The 22080-nt window shown below is 36.0% G+C and overlaps 1 protein-coding gene across 2 annotated transcripts in view; it reads left to right on the forward strand.

The window, feature by feature from the left end:
- Positions 1-240: 240 nt before the first annotated feature.
- LOC118735998 (mucin-4) overlaps positions 241-22080 on the forward strand; it is a 128702-nt gene continuing 106862 nt past the window's right edge. For both annotated transcript variants that reach the window (XM_036466104.1, XM_036466111.1), the window contains exon 1: positions 241-3186. In XM_036466104.1, the coding sequence (XP_036321997.1) occupies positions 1454-3186 (1733 nt within the window). In that variant the 5' untranslated portion in view covers positions 241-1453. The remainder of the gene's footprint in view (positions 3187-22080) is intronic.

Raw genomic sequence — 22080 nt, forward strand, 5'->3', positions numbered from 1 at the left:
AAATACTCGCCGCGTTACCTTTGGTTCGATCCTTAAATCGTCTAACTGCGAAGGCTCGCTTTAAAGTGCTCCGTTGCCCACGCAAAAATTGTCTTGCTGTTAACGGAGTCACTGTCTAACCACATTCCTATGAATGGGGTGTACGCACGGGTGAGTTGACGACAACCTGCCTAGCCGCTGCATGCATAGTGAAGCAAGTGCTGTACACTGCAAGAGCCAGCATTGAAGACGAGCTTGGCGTAGTGAGCAATTGTAGAAACACCTTCATTGGGAGTAGCAGAGCGCGCTATCAGCTGATGCGAGTATCGCGAAAATATTAGCAGCTTAGTAGTACAGCGCTGGTTTCCAGCAGATGCGCGTTCAAGACGACGATCAGTTTGAAAACGACTTTCATGCGCAGCGGACGTGCAAACGGAAACATTCGAACAGCCGTGTCGATTGAGTAGCACCTTGTAGAAAAAATTCAATAGTTTGTAAAAAAACAGTGATGAAATTTACAAACGTGAAAGCAACATTCAATTAACAAGCCGAAGGTGACAGTCAGATTATTGCCGCCGAAACGCTGACGAATAACAGCAACGACGCTAATAAAGATAAAAATAAAAAAAAACGAACTCATACGTACATACATATGTATATGTTCAAAGGCGAGTGACAAGTGCTTGCCGCCTGCCGCAGCATCTCTGAATGCCAGAAAAGCCAGTGGTGGTCGAAGAAGAGTCAAAGCTAAAAAAAAAAAAAATAAACTAATATTTGTACATTCGCGCTGAAAAAAAAAATCAATTGAAAGAAAAGGAGAAAATATCCAAAATCGAGATTGTACAGAGTACAAAGGAAAACCGAAGCAAAGGTAAAACTCGTGAATAGTGAATTGTGAAGTGGAGTTGGAACTAGCTGTAGCTATCTACTCGATTGTATACAGGTAATATTGCCGCAACGCATTAGCGTTAGTGTACTGGAAAGTTTTCCCCCATCGAATATGGTGTCTTGAATTAAAAAAACAAAAAAAAAACAAAAAAAAAACAAAAAAGAATAACAAAACATTTGGAGTGATTGATATTACTTGTTGAATATTTCAACCAAATACATTTTATTGCAATTCAATTAAAAATCGTCGCGAAGCCCTTACAACGCGATCACTTTAAAAAAAAAGGAAAACAACAACGCAAATAACCAAAACGTGTGGAAGTGAGGGAAAACGGAGCGTACCGTAAAAACGCAACCAAGTGAGACAAAGTATTTTGCTGGCGAGTTATACGATAGGGCTGCTACCAGTGGCTATCCGAGAACGTTACATAAATCTGAAACTCGACGCTTTCTAGCCCACAATTGTCACAATATAAATACAAAAATCAAACATTCACAACATCGCACATTTTGCAGCTGAACTTAAAAAAGAAAAAAACAAAAAAACAACCAACAAACAAAAATCCGCCAAGTGCGAACGAAAAAAATGCACGCCAGTAAGCTGGAGGCGACAACAATGCAAACACCATTGACAGCTGGTGCAACCAGTACAAAACTGGAGCAACACTCCAAGCCCATACTGAGCCCAACACGATCCCTTGACGAAGGTTTCGAAAGTGATCCGGATCGGGTGTCCACCGATTCAGAGCACCAAACAAGTGGAACGAGTTGCAGTAGCGGCAGCAACAACAGCAGTCAGAACAATAGTAGTCAAATCAATAGCAACAGCAACAGCAATAGCAACGTTCACAGAAGCGGTGTTGTTGCAAAGCAGAGTGCCGGCTCAACGCTTGCGCAGCTTTCGTCGGCGGCGACGGGTGGCCTAACGGCAACAACGGCATCAGCTTCGGCATCAAATATGCCAACAACAACTAGCACGGCTGGTTCATCTGGCGTGTCCACAGTAGCCGCGTCGAAAGCAAGCAGCAAAACTGCAAATTTGCACAAGCAACGCTTGCTGACAATGGTTGCACCGCCGTCTCAAATTACAAGACGTCACCCGGCGATAAGTGTGGCACCTGCTGCCGCCCCTGCCAGCGTCACCAACTGCCTCTCCACTGGCACGGGAGCTGGAGCTGGAGCTGACATGAAACATACACCAGATACAGCAATGGATAAATTTCACAAAGAACTGGACTTGCAACAGCAGCGACGCGGCTCAGCTGAATCCGTGCACAATTCACATAATTATTTGGCAGTAAGTAACAGCAATGGGACCAGCAACACCAACAGCAGCTGCAGCGGCAACGCCAATAATATCAAGCACCAGTCCGCCACTCAATATCGCACAGGATCGAACTTGGCAGCGCTCACCGCAAATGTGGCACGCGCCAGCGTTGCTTTGACGACGCCTACCAACAGCGCCGGCGCCTCCCCACAGCCCATGCAACGTCTACAGTATCAGAAGCAGCGCCAGCCAATGGTGGCCTCCGCTGCCGGCCACCAGACAGTGCACAATCATCGCTTCACCCCCGGCGGCAGCGGTGTCGGCGGGGGTGTGCCCAGCGGATTTCGACGTGCACGCACGCGCGCCATGTCTCCAGCAGTGATGAAAGGGCCGCTGAGCGGCACGCACAGCAGCAGCAGCAGCAGCAACAACGCCGTTGGGGGGCCTGTTGGTGGCATGCAAGTACACGCTTCACGCACTCTGCTATTGCCGCGCAGCGCCAATGTGCGCTCACATTCCGTTGATGCCATTTCACGTCATCGCCATGGCTATGACCCTGCCAATGCGCTCATACTCAAACACGAGGGCGGCGGCATTACCAGCAGCGGCGTGCATAGCGGCCACAGCTTGGGTGGCTCGATTGGGGTGTCGAGCAACATGGCTACAAATACCCGCATGATGAATTACAAATACACCAGCGGAGCGATGGGAGTAGGGGCAGGCAGCCCGGCCGCCGGCCAAGCCCTGCTGGTGCAACCTATTTCGAGTGTGACATTGTCGGCTAGCAATGCGACAGCTTCGCTGCCAGCCGCCACCACAGTGCTCAATACGGCAAGTGTCGGCGATGCCGCTGCTGCATTGGTAGCAGCAGCTGGTGGATCGCCGGTTATCGCTTCGGCCACCAACAGCCTGTACACCTTCTACCCAGCCGAAGGCAATCTGCAAGTGTGGCAGTCAGAGTGCGGCGACCTCACATACAAGTCGTCGCGAAATCAACACACGCACAAGGCGCCGGTCTGCTGGACACAATCTATACCAAGGCAAACGAGACGGTAAGTTGGAAGCTTTTTGTTACTTCAGTATTATGTATATTAATTATCCCAGCTAGTATTTCACCGTGCGACAAAACCAAAAAAAAAAAAATTCCAAATACATGAATCAGTCAATATACTGACGAAACTATGGGCCAAATATAGTAAAACTACGTTTTAAGTTTTTCTCTCTGACGTCAGGATTTTTGAAAGGACGTTGTAGTTTCAAAGATATGAATAATTCCTAAAATTATGTAAAAACTTCATTCCAATATAGAAAAATAGTATGGTTACTAAATGAAAGAAAAAATTCTGTAGAATTAAAAACCATTAAAATTTTTTGGTACGCAAAATGTCATTTTAATTAGTTTTATTTTTTAACCGAAAGTTAAAGTTAGCACAACGAAATTCGAGGATGGGGTCGAGTGCATATTAGTCGTAAAGATATAATTTTTTCGAAAATAAATATTTTAAAATGTCAAGGGTATTCAATGATAAAATGTTAAAAGGGCATTTTCAATACCTAATCGTCCGTATGCACAAATTCTACGGAATTTTCTCTTTAATTTGATAGTCATACCGTTTTTCTAAATTGCACAAAATTATTTTTTAATAATTTTTTGAAGTAATTACATATATTTTTCAAATTTCAAAGTCATTAAAAAAATCGTGACGTCAGAGAGAAAAAAATAAAAACTTAGTTTTACTATATTTGGCCCATGGTTTCGCGAATATATAAAATTTTATGTGTGTAAAAGTAATTGTCGCACGTTGGTTTCAGCCATAAGCGACTCGAACATCAGTATTCTTAGGGCGTAATAAATCGTGAGAGACTGTCTCTTGCGATTGAGATGCGACGCATCTGGTAAAGAAAAAATCCTACAGCCCTAGAGCGCATGTGCCTTAACGAATATATAAAGTGTACATATGTATGTAAGTAACAGAAGCGATCACAAAATTATTAATTTTAATATGAAATACCAAACAGCGGGTGATTTACTGAACTGGCATCCAAACACACGTAACAATATTTAATAGATTGGCTCTTACACATACGTTAGTGTTTGGCCGAGCTTCTCCTCCGATGTTGTCACACAAAGGAGGGATCTACAATTTTCCGACGACTCCGAACGGCGATTGTATTTTTATGAGAAGCTGTTAAGAAAAATCCTTTTTTCTATATCGTTTTTTTTGCGCTATGTTGATTTGATTACACCACATCGGCCGCCAAACATACATAAAAGGGGGATTTTTGGATGCCGACATTATCTGTTAGCTCTCCGCATATTAATTTAATTTTTTTCTTGCTTATTAAGTTTTTGTAATGGGCTGGACGAATGCGAAAAACTTAGTTTTTTTCTTCGGAGCTTGGTATTATTCTTGGAAAATATTCTATGACTCGCAAATGAAGTGAGAATGTCATAAATAGCCCCTAACAATCCGTCAAAATCTGGCTGGGATATGTCTAATAAATAATTGGGTGCATATGTGAGGTTGATTATGTAATATTGCGTTAAAAGAAGTTGCGTGCTGCGAGCGACTCACAACCCGATAATCGATAGGTCAGAAATGCTTTGTGGTCACTTCTGGTGGGTGGGCTGGCGGCGGCGTCGGCGTCAGCAATTAATTTGCACTTAGCCAGCACCATTTAATGGAGCACGAAATGTACATAAAAATACCACTACGCTATCGTAGAAGGTAATTGCAAGATTGGCACTTTGTTAGCTTTTCGCTTTTGGGCGGCCGGCTTGTCCAAAGCGTGTTGAACAATGTTTGTCTTGTTTTCTACGCTGCGACTTTTAGGGCGAAATTTCAGATTTTTTAGTTTCTCAACTTTTTGCAACGCGTTTTAAACGTTGCATTACTTTGCCTCGGAGCCGAGTGAATTGTTGCAAGAATGCGCACAATTAAAAATGGTGCTTGGGTAAATACCATTTTTGCGCCATAGGCAAGTCTGTCCACTGAGCCTCTCACTTGATTGTGTGGCTATGCGCATTGCCTTTTGCTTTTTCAATGTTTTTGTTTGAATTTAATGGGTATCATTCCACTGCACAAAATTGCGAAACTGCGTAAATGCGAGCAAAAAGGAGGTTAACATCGGTATAAGTGATGTAGCTAAAAAAGAAAGACCGATCACTTATGTATGTATGTATGTACTACATATGAAGCTATGAACTTACAGACAGCGTAGTTTTAAAGAATAAGCTGTAGCTGAAACACTATATTCAAAAGTAATACGTAATGTGCGCTAGTTGTTATATATCGACTAAAGAATGTAAAAAAAAAAATTTGTTACAACGCAAAAAAAAAATTAACTAAACACAGGTTCTTCTAAATAAATCGAAATTAAGCCAAGTCAAGTCATATCAAACAGGTAGTAGCATCAGAGCAAAAACAACATTTGCATTGCGTGTATTTTGTTGTTGCTTCTGTTATCGAAAGTGTCAAAAACTGTTTTAATGTTTTTTCTTCTAAATCAAAGTGTGCCATGTGAAATACAAAAAAAAAAAAAAGATAAAGAATTGAGATTGGAAAAAATAAAAATTGTTGCAACTTTCTTTCTTAGTAAATTTGTTTGCTTCTCGAAGCATTGATCTATCCTTTGCAAGGCCCAGTAATCAGCTGCTGAGTTGGGCGAACGTTCCGAAAGCTGCTATTCAAGGTTTTACATACAAATAGATTTTAACAATATAGAATTTTTGTGAGAAAAAAATTTCAACCATTTCGACATTTTTGAGACCAAATAGTTTGAAAAAAATGAAATCAGCTGTTCTTCTTTTCCACGTGCCTTGAGCCAAGCGAAGAACCGACAATTTGCTAAATTCTACACCCAAGTCTCATACATTTTTGATTGGTTTTTTAAAAACTTGTTTAAAAGTTCGAAGAAGCATCATATGGCGAAGGTTTTTTAAATGAGGACAATGCAAGGATTCGCAAAATAGAATGAGTTTTGCCATGATTTGATAGTAGGTCGGTACAGGTATCCCCCGGTTAACTTACCGCCGAATTAATGCTTTTCAACAAATAACTCAGCCAAAAAGTGATTACTTCACAAAAAAATTGTGCAATAAAAGTTCAGTCGTTCCGTTTAAGAGTCTTTGCATTCTCCAAGCAAAAAGTCCTTCGCGATATGATCTTTTGGAATTTTTCAAAAAGTTCTTGTAAAAATAAATAACTAAAATTTATCGAGATGCATTAAGAAAAATTACTAATAACTGAGGACCGAGGTCCGAGGAACCGAGAAAAATATGTTTGTATTTATTTAGATTGCACTGCATTAGTTTCATTTGTGTTGAGTTTAGTTGGATTTGCGTTGAGTTTTCGTTAATTTGCGAATACTAAATATGTACATAGTTAAATACATATATACGTATGTTCATGTCTGGTTGTGATTATTTTGTGCATTTGTATTACATATGTAAGGCATTTACAAATTAGGAAAACTAACTAAATTAACGCTTCAAGAAAAACTGCACATACATACATACATATATATGTTTTTGGACATTTAAAAAAATTGGATAAAAATTGAATACCATACGTGAATAGCTCAGCTGGGAGACGGTCAGCTTCAGACAATTTGTTGTAAAACAGCCGCAAAATTGCTGTGTACTTTGTCATACCGTTTCCTTCTTCAACTCCCTTTATCGATACCACTGGCTCGCGTTGCGACCGACCACAATCTTGCCCTTTTGACGGCTGCTCATCGTACCAGTTGTTCGTTCGAGCTCTCTGAAATAGAACTATCTTTCACAACGGACAGCCAGTCGGCTTCCACATCTGGAGGGAGATTCTGTAACAAGTTTCGCACCGCTATCGCACTTGTTGACGTAAAAATATTCATATCATACGTCAACAAAAGCGATACGGATCCGAAAATTGTCGCTAACTGGTTACAACATCTCCCCCCTGATATATGAGAACATTCATCAATATTCATTGCTGATGTGAATAAATTTTCAGTTCAATAAGCTTATAGTTCAGTACATACATACAATACATACGATGATCTACACCTTGTAGATTGTCTCAGAAGCTTATTTTGTGAGTTTATTCCTCTTATTTTACGGAGACTTCGCTATTTCTAAGGTGAAGAACAAAGTGTTTGGCGCTCCTTTCTTTGCGAGTTTGTTGACAATTTTTTTTTATCGCCCCCTATGTATTCCAGAAAGCTCAGCCCAAGGGTGTTCAGTTTGTTAGGATTAAGATTACAATGTTCTGGCTCCGGATATTGAAGTTCGCACATCTTTTTACAAAGTACAGTGTTTTTGCCTACAATGGAGCATCGTTCTTCCTATGGCTCAGAAATAATGAATTAATTAAAAAGAAAATTAAAATTAATTCATTATTTAGAAAAAAACTTAATTTTTATAGCTACATACATACTTATGTATGTTTAACGTTTTTGTTATTTAAATCATTGATTTAATTTAACCAACAACTTTCGCCTTCCAATGTGTTAATCTAGTGTGTTAAAAGATCTCACGTTTACCAGCGTTACCAGCAATTTTGAATCGAAAAGTTGACACCACTCACAAATTATGCAAAAATATTTATACATGCGTACATAAATATTTAGCTTTCGCTATCTTAAATTTGATGACTTCTTAAATCAATTCCATCATTGCGGTGTTGTGGTTTCTGCTGCTATTTTTGGTTTTGACTAACGAACTAGTTAATTTTTTGATATAAATATTTATAATGCAAGCCAAGCCGTCCGGCATGGAATAAAGGGGAAAACAAGAATTTTTACGTTTTATTCAAAAAATCACATACAAGCATACATACATACATATGTATGTACATACTTATATGTATGTATGTAGAGAAATCAGTAAAATCTATATACATGTATACTAAAAGAATGCTAATATTTATGAAAGAATATTAAACTATGAATTAAATTATAATTTGCGGTGGAACAAGTTTTGAAAATCAACATGAATAAATTGTTTGAAAAATCAAGCAGAAATTTGTGTATATAGTATGTGTAGGTTTTAATGAAGCAAATGCTTACACTGAAAGCATTAAATAAGGCAGCAGGTATACTTGGCTTGATTGAGATAAAAGAAAATAGATACATACCCAGCCAGCTGAGACACGTAACTATTGCCGACAGTGCGGTCTCATACAATTTCCCGTGTCCGGAAACGAACAGAAAACTACTATAATTTATCATTAATTTTTGTATCCGGAAAACGACCGAAACGTTGAAAAAGATGATGGTTTTTGAATTAATTTTATTTTGTTTTTTGAACCATGGAAAAACATCTGTGAAGTGCAGAAGAAAAATTCAATCAGAAATATTTAATCTAATTGTCAAATATGTATACTGAAATATGTGCATCCATTCAGAAAAACAGTCTAAAACGTATCCGTTTGAAAACAATTTTCGGTACTTGTCTCCACATATGTTTCTGCTGCACAATTTAGTGTGCACCGGCAAACGGACAAAAATCCTCCTTTCATCAACTTTTTTTCGTTTTTTGGATTTTTTTTTTGCTGCTTGGGTACATATCCGACAGGACGCCCACGATTATTTGTCAGCACTAAGTCTGTGCATGCCACATTATCTGTGAGAAAATAATGAGGTTGTTTAATTAATTTAAATAACAGCATTAAGAAAACATTGCTCGGGTGCCACTTTTACTCGTACATTAAATCCCATATCCCTGCCAGCAATTGGAAGAGTATTGCATTGTCTGTGGCCACGATGTCATTACTTCGTTGCTATTGGAAGCTAAGAGAGGGATAGTTGCTCAAAGACTTCGAAAAAATTGCACTACCGTCGTCGATGTATATGACAGAAATGTCGTATCGAATTAGTGAATTCCGCAATAAAAAATGTTGTGGATCGAAATTGTGGAAGGCTCAAATTCATAGATTTAGCAGTCTGAAACGAGATACGTATGAGGATTTCGTGAGAATGTTAAGGTCGTCACACCTCCCAAAAACTACAAAAACCTTTGCAATATTTGGCTATAAATATTTTTGAGGCCGCTGTTATTGATGAAACACTGCTGCACAAAAAAGCAACTGAGTATTTAAATATTTCCGCAGCACAAAAACAAAAGATAAAGGAGAATTAAAAAAAGAAGCACTAAAAAATTCGAAACTACTCGCAAACGCTCATCTGCGTTGCGAGACTACCAGCAACGCCCTTTAATTGCTCATTGGCTTGATTACCTTGAAGCGAAGTTGCCAATTGCATACGAAATCGCGTTGTAATAACGAATTTTTGGGCACTAAAATTTATTGACAAGTTAACGGTTGTGTAAATTGCCAAAAAAAAAAAAAAAAAACAACTGAAAAGTGTAATTTTTGTTATTTTTTGCAATGGCAATCTTTAAGTTGCGCAATAAATGGAGCGGCACTCTGGAGAGTGTTAGTCAAATGCCACTTATCGCGTTTTTTTTGCCGCAGCATTTAATCCTCGCAGCATTAAAATAAAATTTCCATCAAGTTCGTGGTAATAAATCCTTGTTGCCAGCCGAAAAAATGCCACCATCGTGTAAATCAAAGTGATTTGTCAATTTCGCTCGTAAATCTTTGACGAGTTCGATGCACTCAAAAAACATCAAAATTACGCTTTGTTGCGAATTCGAGCCTTCATTCGTTCGCTGTGTTGAGCGGCGAGATAATAAAAGACTTAAGAAACGAACTCGTTGTTGGTTGTTTTCAACACATTTTGTATATTTACACCCATTAAACTCGGCGAAGCCAGACATACGAAGAAATGTAATGAAATGAATTAAAGCAAATTAAATAAAGAGAGAAAATATGGTAACAAAGGTGCTAATTTTTATTTATTTATTTGTTTTCCTTGTACGCAAATAAAATGCAAGAAACTTCGAAATATATATGCACTTGGTATGGGGTCTTATCACATGACTACATAGCGTTTGGTGGTTTTATCGCTGATGATTTTCCTCTGTTACCGGCTTTCATTCCACGCTTTACAACGCTTTTACTGGCTTTAATGTTTTTCGCTTAAATTTTAGCCGGTCGTTTTGCATAATTACGAAATACCTAAAAGCCGGAGCATACCGCCAAAGAATTCATACATATATATGTGCATATGCACATGCAAAGCCAACTACACATACATATATACACATGCTAAGAGGTATCTTACTAGTAATCCGAGAGACTACAGTTCCAGTGTGCAAAAGAAAAAGTAAAAGTTGTGATAAAAGATTGCGTCTTTCTCGAGCCAAGTCTCTACTCCACTTTCAAACAAAAAAAAAAAAAAAATATAATAAAAGGCGGTATAACAAAAAAAAAGTATACATACATCAGTGCGCACTACATAAGATATACCAAAAACTGCCTGCAATATAGTCGTGCAGCCACTCACCGACTCATCAACTTTCCAGTTATTCCTTCATTATAATCATCACAAGTGGCTATTCGACTTCAAATTATTGATGTACATATACGAGAATAGTTAAATGGAAAATTTGTAAGGTGTTAAAGAAAGCGATGGGCACTTGAAATGATCAAAAAAAACTGAAACAACGACGTACATAAAGCTTGCCGCAGTTGTAGTCGAAGGAAGGAGGGGTGGTGTGATAAAGCCAGTTTAATCCTTTGACACAAGTATAACTAAGTTTCATTTGAGATATGTTTGAAAATTAAACTAGTTTTTATATGTTTCAAGATGAGTCTGCTATTTTTAATCTTTTTTATGATATGCAACGTAGTTTGGCATCCAGGGTAATGTTTAGTTTAGGAATTTAGTTGTGGAACTAGTTCATCTTGAAGCATTACTAAGAAGTAGTAAATTTTTGTTTTATTCTCCATTTCTTCGCTCATCAAACAAACAAATCGATGGCTTTTTGAATATTGGCAGCTCTTTTTTTCTGCTGTATTTTTCGACGCACAGTTTCGTCACTAGCAGTACATCTCTCGAATAGAGTATATGTAGAACAGGGAATATCTGAGACGGATGGATGTATGAAAAAGAAACAAAGAAACAAGAAATGGAAAATAAATAATCTTATTTTAATATTTTTCTCAGTATTTGCGTAGTAATAAAGGCAAAACCAAGTTTTTTCCTTTATTCCCATTCGAATATCCTTTAATATTATTTTTGAAATCACAGCTTCTGCTGTGTGTTAAAAATTATTCATATAATTTCCCTTTTGTTAGTCTGGCAAGTTCTGGATAATTAAATTCTCTGAAAAAATGTTCGTACTTTTTATCGCTCCTTGCTCAAGTGGCATAGTCGGTATTCACTTTTGAGATCTTTCGATGCCTTTTTAAGTTTTGACTTATCGACAGACATATCGTTTGATGCCATTTGCAGCGTAGTTTTTACTCTTTGATAAAAGCAATTTTTCGCCTAATTTCCGGTGAGTTATTCCAGGAAGCGTGTTATTTGAAGAGTGCCCTGAGTTTAAGCCGAATCGCTAATTAGTTCGCTCGTTACCATTTTACGATTATTATCCACAGATCAAATGTTTACCTCCTGCACAAGCTGAAGTAGTATTCATTGCAATTTTTTGCAAAAAAGCTCAGACATAAATAGTTTTTTCCTTTTCTGTCAAAAGGAGAGTTAATACACTTTTGAAAGGCCTGTGCGCAGAAACATATCACTATGTCCGATTGTTTGCATTTCCATTAAACGTTTTTTATTTGATTTTCTCCCACCATTTTAAATTTGTCAAATTGCTCGCTTGGTCGAATGTAAACAATCACTTTCAGTTCGCCCACGTACAGATAAGTTTTCTTTTTGCTTATTGAACTTGAAATATGCAATCTAATGGTTCTGGATGACCGTTCTATGTATATGTGGTGGTGGTTATATGTATGTATGTATGTAAAATACCTTTATACGAATACTACGTATTGCTATACACATACATATGACTGGTTGATTATTTTTCACGCGAGTTTTACATTTCAAATAATTAATTTCGGCTTCCTCAAACAATTATAGGGCTTCCTTGTTGCCAAGTACAGCACAGCTAGGCGTCCATTGTATGCCGCTTTCACGTTACCACCACATACATATGTACATATCCACACATAAGCATACATACATATGTCCATATGACTCAGACGCACTCAACCCGAAACAATTTATGGGGTTAAATTTACTGCCAACTTTTACATACATCCCCTTCACTGTAAGCCTGAATTGTTTTTTATTTGCAAATTTTTTTTTTACCAACACGTCTGTATATGTATGTTTATTTTCGAATGTGTTGCTTTGTTACATAAGAAAAATTAGTAGATAGTTTGCATAGCAAATAAAACTAAACTGACATTAAATGTCACGCATTGCTTAGTGTCAGCTGACATTTGTGAACGCATACATTTTTTGTTTTTGGTTTTGAGGCAGTGAAACAACGAAGTATGTTCCACACCCCAAAAGAATTTTAGTCCATAGCAAAAATGTTTTTGTCTTTCTTTATTTTTACATATGTAAATATTCAACCGAAAAATGACCAAAAAAAAAAAAACTTATGCCATGCGAAATATTTACACATGATTGTACAAGTATATGACGTCGCACAATGGGACTACAGCGGCCAAAATGAAAAAAAAAAAAAAAACGGTCTGTCGAATTTAGAAAAAGCAATTAGGCAGATTCACCTGAAACCAATTATCACAAATAAAAAAGAATTTTTGATAAAAATGTTATTTGATAATAAGTTTATCGGCGGTGAAGCATTGTTTTAAATTTGTATATATCTACCGAATCTCAAAAAACAATTTCAATTGAAATTCTACATATTTTTGTGAGTGCTTACTTTAAAAAGGCTTATTCAAAAAATTCAAGGAAGCGAGCTGTATGATTGATTTTTTTTTCGCTCAAGAAAGCACTCTGAAATGTAGATAAAATAATTAATGGATGAAGCTGTAAATATGTAATTATGACTCGCGAATTAATTAAATACAGCATGCAGCCAAAAGTGGATTCTGACTTTCGAAAATAAAAGTCCTGTTTGCCTTAGTTGAGCTTTTGTTTTATAAAATCCTTACCATGCACACAATTTAAAAATAAAATAAATAAAATGTGTTTATTAAATTTCCGCAAAGTTCATAAAGTTTAGCGCTTGGAGACATAAAACTCTTGATTATCTTGCAAGTACCCAAAATTTCAACAAAATATGAGTTTTCAACATTTGCGCATGTTTTCTTAAAAGTTGCTGCGCGATAATATTAACCGATTTTGACGTTCTTTCCGGTTATGCTTTACTATATTACTTTTTGTACCATTACGAAATTTTAGTGAATTTGTAGTATGGCTACTACTTTTGGCCGCAGCTTATACAAGGCCGTCCCATTGTGCGTGGTAGCTTTATTAAGTGAAATGTGTTTGTGAACTATGCATGCAAGTATCCATACATATGAGTTAAGTGTAAGCTTAGGCTAATAATTTTTATTTTAATTATTTGCATATGACTAATGCCTGCACTTCGTTTTTAGGTATTTTATACGAACTTCCGTAAGCAAAAAATTATTTAAAAAAGCCGTATACTGCTCCATTTGCATTTTAATCGAATATTAAAAACAGCAGTTATTAATGTGAAGTCTCTACAGGCGTGTAGTTGAGAAACAATAAAATTTCGCTAAATATCCATTTTGCCTAAGATGTGCTGGAATGAAACCACATGAAAATATATCATCGCACAGTGGGGTAAATGGTGCCAAAAATTCGGATTAAATATCCCAGGCTACCTGCTTATGAACAAACTATTTTTTAGTTGATTTTTTAATAAAAAATAATAATGTATGTACATATGTAGGCACAATGTTTTTTTTTATCTATCATTATCAACTCTGGTGCTATTTCTGGATTAGTTTTAGTTTTCTTTTATATATGTGTCATGGCTCAGTACATACACTTGCAACTAGCTGATTAGGTTTCGGCTATTTTTCTTTTGCTTACTTATTGTTTATAATTTTTTTATAAAATTCCAGTACATTAAAACCCCAGCATCACATAAATCCACATTATAATAATTCAACAAACTTCAACTATTATGTCCAAAAATTTTAGATGGTTAATCAGAAAAATTTTAGGTACTCAGTTATATAGCCCATTAAATATTAGTAGGTAAAAGTGCAAATTTCAAGACGCCAGAAACACAGACGTTGCTAGGCATTTTCTTCCATATATGTAAAAGAAATTGTCGAGTATACTTTTGTGCCGCCTTTGCAAGGATTACATATGACACTTTTGTCAGCCATGTGTTGAGTGACGAGCACGAGATCTCTTTAACACCCAAAAAACCATTTATCCGATTTAGTCGTAGTTCCGGTAGCACCAAAACAAATTAAAAGGGAACAGTACAATCGACGGCATTTAGGCTCACTTCTGTTTCATACACGCATTGTTTTGTGCTAGCTCCGACAAAAAATGCTGTCGAATACATACTCGTGGCATTAATAGTAAAGTGCATATTGTTTAGCCTTCTAAGGCATATCATAAATATTATTAATTTAGAAAAAAAGCCAATGAGTTTGCCAAATATGTTTCAATGTCGTGCATCATTTTCAGTAATAACCTTACGCTGATTCAAGATTGAAACATGTTTTTGTGAGTTTACTCGTGATCCCAACCAACCAATCAGAAAGATAACCAGTCCGAACACTTAAGTACTTATACGCCCATACATAAAAAGAAATGCAAAGATCAATATAGCCACGCAGAATACATATCTAATAAATTAAAGGTCGATGCTGAAAAAAGCGGTCAAATCCATGCACATAACGCGAAAACAAAAAAAAGCATGACTAATAAAAATTAATGTATAAATAAATATTTGGCACGCACATTTTTTTTTTAAGTTTTGGCCGAGCTTGTGCTCGAATTTGTGATGTGTAACACAAATGGAAGAGCTCACAATTTTACGCCAAATCCGAACGGCAAATGAAACTATAGGAAGCATTTTCCTTATAGAAATATACCCAGAGGTTCGTTCTATTGAATACGCACCTCTAACTACGCGGCTACACCGGAAGCCTGAATGATTCAGTAAATTTATGAATTAAAGATGATACTAAAGTCTCAAGACCAGTAAAAATTTTGTATGATAAATATTAATGATAATTGTACGTACTTAAGTGCTCCATAAATATCAGTAAAAAAGAAGAAAGGCATTAATGTTATTTATGAAATGAAATACATATTTATACATGTATGTACATTTGTATATTTTATTGTGTCGTGCATGCATACATATACATACATACTTATGAGTCTCTTATTGTATCTTAACAAATCAAAACATTTTATTTATTACTAGCAAATACCCCGCGTGCTTCACTGCGCCTTAAAAGTATTTTTGTGTTATTACTCCCTCCCGCAACTCGTTTGGCTTCATTCCTAAAAAAATTAAATAGATTTTAATAGCTTTATGAAGTGGGATTTTCAAACAACTTATTTTTTTATGAGTAAGTGTGTTAGTTAATATATTTTCGAAGGTATTTAATCCTAGAAATTTTATTTATAATCTAGCTCGATTATACAATATACAATACATATCAATTTAACTGAATAAAATTTTTCAAATAAGTGCTAGTCCGCTACAAAAATATTTTCGGCTGTAAACTTTCTTCAACCTCTTTAGTTTGATACCCCTATTGTAGTATTTCGTTTATTTTATCAATTTTAATAATTGAGGCATTTCGTGTCACCGCAATATTTAATCTATCTAATCAATTAAATTGAATTAAAATTTTCAAACAGGTGGCAACCTACAATAATAAAATTTTCGGCTGTAAGCTTTCTTAAACCTCTTTCTTTTGGCAGCATTATTGCAATATTTACTTTATCTTATTATTTTAATTAAAATGAAATTTTAAAATATTTTTTTTTTCTATATATTAAGTTAGATCTCTAGCAATGCATCGGTGAAAACCGTATTCAATTTCATGTTCTCGAGTGAATCGCGACAAACATACCGACAGACCAAAATTCTAAAAATTGTTGATTTGGCTTCTGTTGCTCTATAATAAAGACCGCCGAAACAAATTTTTCTTTAATATCTATAATGTACAGTCATCGGCCTGTTACAATTTACTTATATATATATACATAAAAAAGATTAAAATAAAACACAATAAAATAAAATCTTATGACATAAAAATATAAATTGAATTAACTTTAATGAAATAAATAACAATGATTACATGAAATAATAATAAAAAAATTAAATAAGCCGCCAATTTTGTTCAAAACACTTGCTGTTCAAGTCATCATTGCCCGCAAATTGGCTACGATTGGATTTAGTTGATTTGTTGGACGTGTGCAGCATTGGGGACGATGTGTCAGCCAAAGTTGCGGAAGACTGCTGCCACATGTTTGATGTTGGCGCTACTGACGCAATGCTGCAATTTGCTAATGCAGTCTACACCAAAAAAAAAAAAAAACAAAAAAATAAAAAGTGCGGACACAAATTTGCAATTAAAACTATATTTGTATGCACACACACATACATACATATGTATATCTTAATATACATGTATGTAGGTACATAAATACACATATTTATAATTCGCATACATACATACATACATATGCACTTATTATTTAGTAATTGCACGATTGTTGCTGCTGAAATCTTTTCCAAGAGACTTGTTTGAATTGAAGACTCAGGATTGAAGAGTTTTTAAATATATTTCCCGAACATAGTGCGCATAAATTTAAAATTGAACTTTCGATTTTATTCATATTTTCTAGATATTGCAGTATGCATTTATGCATTTGATGTGTCCTTGTAAATATATAAATTTCTAGAAAATTACTTCAAAAATAAAGGTTACTAAACTTTGTCCAAATCAGTGAACCAACTACAGTTCGTCTTCATTCTCACACGGTAGGCTCAGGCAAGGGGCCGGATCCGACGGGTTTGGGCCTTAGGGAGAGCGATAAGGGATGAACTGAAGTGAGTGGGCATTTGGCATTGGCAAATTGGCCGGAACAGCTTAACCTGCTACAATATCCAGAATGGAATTGTGTCAAAGTATCGCCAGCCTCACGAAGCAACACGAGCTCTCCGTCTGCGATGGATGGAACTGTGTCTTAGCGATTAAATCATTGTAATTAGGTGTGAACTTTGCACTTCTTTTTTCTGTTTTACTTATAACCCTAAATAATTCGAAGTTATTTTGCTTTACTGATTTCTAAATGAAAGCTATGACTATTTTTACCTGTCATTTTGTAATTTTGGCCCTGATTTCTCACTAATAGTAAGTAATGCAGAGGAAATATGTAAAAAAAAAAATATGTTTTTCCGGTTTTTTCTTAATTTGTAAATGGGTAACCGATCTTTTCGAAAACCGGATTTCGAAAAAAGGTGAAGAAACGAACAGCTTTTTGGATGCGTAAATAATCATTTTAGACACTGAAATTGATGTGGTGGTTGCCCATATTGAGAAATATTTTCATCACTTCTTCTAACTTCAAGTTTTGATTCGACGCAAAGAAGGGAAAGACCTTTTAGCGCTAGTATTCATGGCTGCAAATGTGCAGTAGGAAATGAAAAATAATAAAAGAAACAACAAGTTTAAATATCTAAACTCTAATTTCAAATATGTTAGCTCGAACCGTGGAGTTGAGACCTTTTGGTTTAATGTTGCTCGTCATAAGACTGGCAGGTCTCCTATTCGTAGGCGGGTAAGGTTTGCTGTATTGCACAAGGCTTTAGCCAATGTATAAATGAAGCTGGTAATTGTATCACTTGAGATTTACTGCCTTTTCCTAAGGGTCTTTTGATATAAAAACTTTACAATAAGTCACAAAATCCAGTTTAAGACGCAATTGTGCGCAAACTCGGAACACATATTCAAATTAGTTGAGCAAAAATATAACTGGCAAACAACCGCTATATAGCGCTGGTGTCTAGTTATTTAGAAATGTCGTATTTTTGATCCGATCTGGCAAGTTTCCATATTCTATAGAAATGGAAAAAGGGGATTTCAGGTGTTTCTAACTCCGTTTTGGGACAAGAGGGTTCACAGGCTTAATGAAATATTCCAGAAAACTACTCGGCTCTTAAAACCATTTGCAAATCTGTTCTTGAATTTGCATTAATATAAATAAATAGATATGTATCGTAAAAAAGAGAAAGAACCAAATTGCTTAGCAAGACGTCACCGAGCACGCTGGTTATTTTAGGTGAAGAATATTAGTATACATATTCTTACGTTTTTTAATCAAATATGCAAAAACAAAATGTGCTTATATTGCTTATTTCATCATCGATTTTAGTTTCTGTTATTTGTGATGCAAATTCGACTGTGTACGCACAAGTCATTTGCTTAAAAATATAGCTTTTTATTATGAACTAAAAAAAAAGTATCTATTTAGTTATGTAAATTTAGCTTAAAGAAATCACAAAATACAGCAAACTAATGTTAGCCATTCTTAAATCATCTGTGGGCGAGTGCGAATGGCATATGTTTGCCAAAAGAGCTCATTAAACTAAGCACCTAAAAATTATATTCACATAGCATGCTAAATAAATATTTATTTACATTGCTAAGTAATATTTATTGACATTGTGTTCGTCTCGAAAACAAGTACCCGTGCATATTTACATACATATTTATATACCTTGTCTGTATCGTTTTTAACGCTTGTTGTTTTCAATTTTCGGCCCCACCCTTTTCACGACTTTCTCACAGGTGCTAATGAGTTTTCAATACACTAACTAGATCATCTTTGTATATTTGGGGGTTTTTTTATTTATTTATTTTTTTCTTTTTATTTGTACTTGCAATAAGTTTGTTTATAACATAGCAATGGCCGTTCAATCGTTGAATACGTGAAATTTCATCAGCCGATCGCTTGGCAACAACTCAAAAACTCAAGGCACCCATCTCTTTCACCTTAAATAAATAACAATGCACGCAGAAAATAATGCTTTATTGCTGTTTGATGCACTGACGCTGTTCATATGTATGTATGTATGTATGTATCTACGGGTATGTATGAAAGTATGCATGCGAATGAATTATCATCGGTCAACATCAGCAACTGTCTAATTGGCATAAATTTACACAGATTTTCCTTGGCCGCTTCGTCGAATGTGGCAACATAAATTGGTGTGGTGTATCGTAGATACATACATACGTATGTTCGTACATTCCCGTAGCATGAACATGCATATCTACATTTGTCAGTGGCAAAGCATGTACATATACATATACATATATCCAACTTTTTCCTATCGTTGTTTTGATTTGATTTTTTATTGAGTTTTATTGTTGTTATTGCCGTAGACGAATGGCAAATTAATGGAAAATTGAATCAAAAAAGCAACAAATTAAGTTCAAAAATGTGCAAGCCCGTTATGGTAAAACGCTGATGGGGCATGCAACACCTACTCATACTCGTAGGTCCTTATGTATGTATGTATGTATGTACATTTACTTATGGTTTTCTGAAAGAACGGTATCGTGTAGTGTGTTTTTCGCACACAAAACGCCTGACATGCACATCAATGGCATCAGATAAAACTCCTATTATTAATTACAATAAATATTTGTTTGCTTCAATGCTCCTGTCCGTGATTCCCAGCTGGCTCCACTCGTGCCCTTGCTGCTGGAATTGTTGCCAACCCAACTCGCCTGACATTTATCAATAAAAATGCATCATTTGTTTCGTAGGTTCTTTTGGCTATTTTCTTAGGTTTTCTTTTTAGGTTTTTTTTTCGTTGTTGGACACCTCCGTAGCCAATGCTGTTTATGGATAAATTTAATTTCTCTAACTTGCAACTTATATTTGGCTCGAAGCGAAGTGTTCTGGACGAGCACGCAAACTTTGTCGTGAAGTTGCTGAAAGAAAAGTCTGATTTCATTTCTTGATTACCGTGCGGAAGCTGACACCGAAGAGGTGGTAAGGTCTAGCTAGGTATGTACCAATGCTGAAGTCATTGGAATGCAAGACATTCGCACAGCTTGATAGCGAAGGAATGTTGTGGTCTAGTTGGTTAACTCAAACCTGAAAGATTCTTAAATAATATAAGTTATTACGAGTGTTCATAACAAATTGGTTATTCATAATAAATATCCATACGAATAAATAATAATTTAATAAATGAATAACGCAGGTCGAGGAAAATCGGCCAGTTTGTCGTAATACTTCTAATATTATAAATGTGAATGTTTGGGAGTTAGCAAGTGAGTTTTTTGCTTTGCTTCCACGCTAAAAGGGCTGGACGGACTCGCGTAGAGATATGGTATTTTTTTAAAGGGTTGCCACCTATTAATAAGTTAAATTCAATTTAAATTAAGAGTTGAAGGAAAATTTTCAATAAGAGTGTAAAGGGAACGAGATTTAAAAAGCTGTACTGCATAACCTGATAAAAACATAGTAAGGTAAAACCGTTCTCTCAATTCGTCGGCCATAATTTTTTTTTTTGAAGTTTTCCAACATTTTCAAATCATATAATATGGCGAGTAAAAAAAAAGGAATTGTTCAAAGTTGTTGTTGTTTGAGATTGAAAATGAGAATGTGTGTAAAATTTTAAGATTAAATTGCTTGCAAACGTCAAGAATTTAAAAAATTCCTCTAAGCGGTTCTACCTTACTATTTTTTTTTTATCATGCTTCATACAACTTTTAAAGGGGGGGTTAAAGGGGGGTTTAAAACTAAAATTTTATTCAATCTATAAGTTAAATGAAACATTACTGTTGAATCTATTTAAAGGTTAACTATTTTGAAAGCATTTCATAAGTGATTTTCCACCTTTCCAAAATTTTAAGAAATAAAACATAACAATATCGACCCCTTTGGACGAAATTATCGTATGTGCCATATTTTCAAATTAACTATGATGTAAATTTTTTCTACATCCCAAAACCTTCATAAAGAAAATTGATTTTTTTTTCACGTAATTTCGCAAAAATTTAAGATCACAAATAATTTTGGGTTTCAATTTATTTGCATTTTAAACTGTTTTTGGCATTTAATTCAATGGCTAATAAAATGTTGTAAGAGAAATTACAGTTCTTTCGGAAAATTTCAACATTTCCAAAGGAAATTTTTTCGTGTTTATTTATATTAATTAATTATCTAAACACGTGTAAAATTTGGCTTGGTTTGGCAAGTTAAAACATATTAATACACTAAAAGTGGAAAGTCAAAGTGCGTTGAAACCAATTGCGAGTAAAAGTGGCTGAGGCTGTCGAGAAAACGCAGAGAAACGGTAAAGTCGCAGCCAGATTGGCACTAACTGTCACATCGCACCATACAGGACGTAGTTGTTTGGCTGGCGGATGAGAAAAAAATACAGCAAATCACAAAACGGTGGTGAACGGAAAGGCGAGCTTGTTTATAAAGAAAGTACTTTTTCCCAAAAGCCCAACTAATATGTGTGTGTGTGTGTGTATGCTTTCGCACGCTCCGTCGTTGTTGGAGTTGCTCCTTTTCGGCCACTTACCACCATCTCCACATCTCTGATAACCAGTATCGAGTAACAGCCACTTTGTAGCGGCGACATTAACTGCAATGCTGGAAGTGCGCCGAACTTGCCATTTAGCGCAACAACAACAACCTGGCGCTCCCTTCCATACATACACGAACACGCATACATTTGTAAGATTGTGAATGTGAAGAGTTTTCGTTGCCAATGTTGTGTCCCCCCCCTCATCGTGCCTTGCCGGAGGAGAATTCAATACTCAATAACTTTGTTGGTGTGACGGCGCGCTAACTGCATTTTCGTTTCCTTTTCTTCCCGTCAGCGGTGCGCATGTGTGGCGGCTGCCTTTCCATTTCCAGTTGCGGTAGTGTAGCACCGCCAGCGGACGCGACAACAAGTGCCATTGCAATACAACTTTTTCAAAGTTATTTGCAGAGGTTTATTTTTACATTTGCGTGTGTGCAAAATTGTGCTTGGTAATCGTATTTTTTTTGTTTTTGTATTTAATCTCTTTATGTCTGGTTGCTGGAAGTAT

Source organism: Rhagoletis pomonella, unplaced genomic scaffold (assembly GCF_013731165.1).
Source record: "Rhagoletis pomonella isolate Grant_MI unplaced genomic scaffold, Rhpom_1.0 Rhpom_scaffold_00001, whole genome shotgun sequence".
NCBI classification, from domain to species: Eukaryota; Metazoa; Arthropoda; class Insecta; order Diptera; family Tephritidae; genus Rhagoletis; species Rhagoletis pomonella.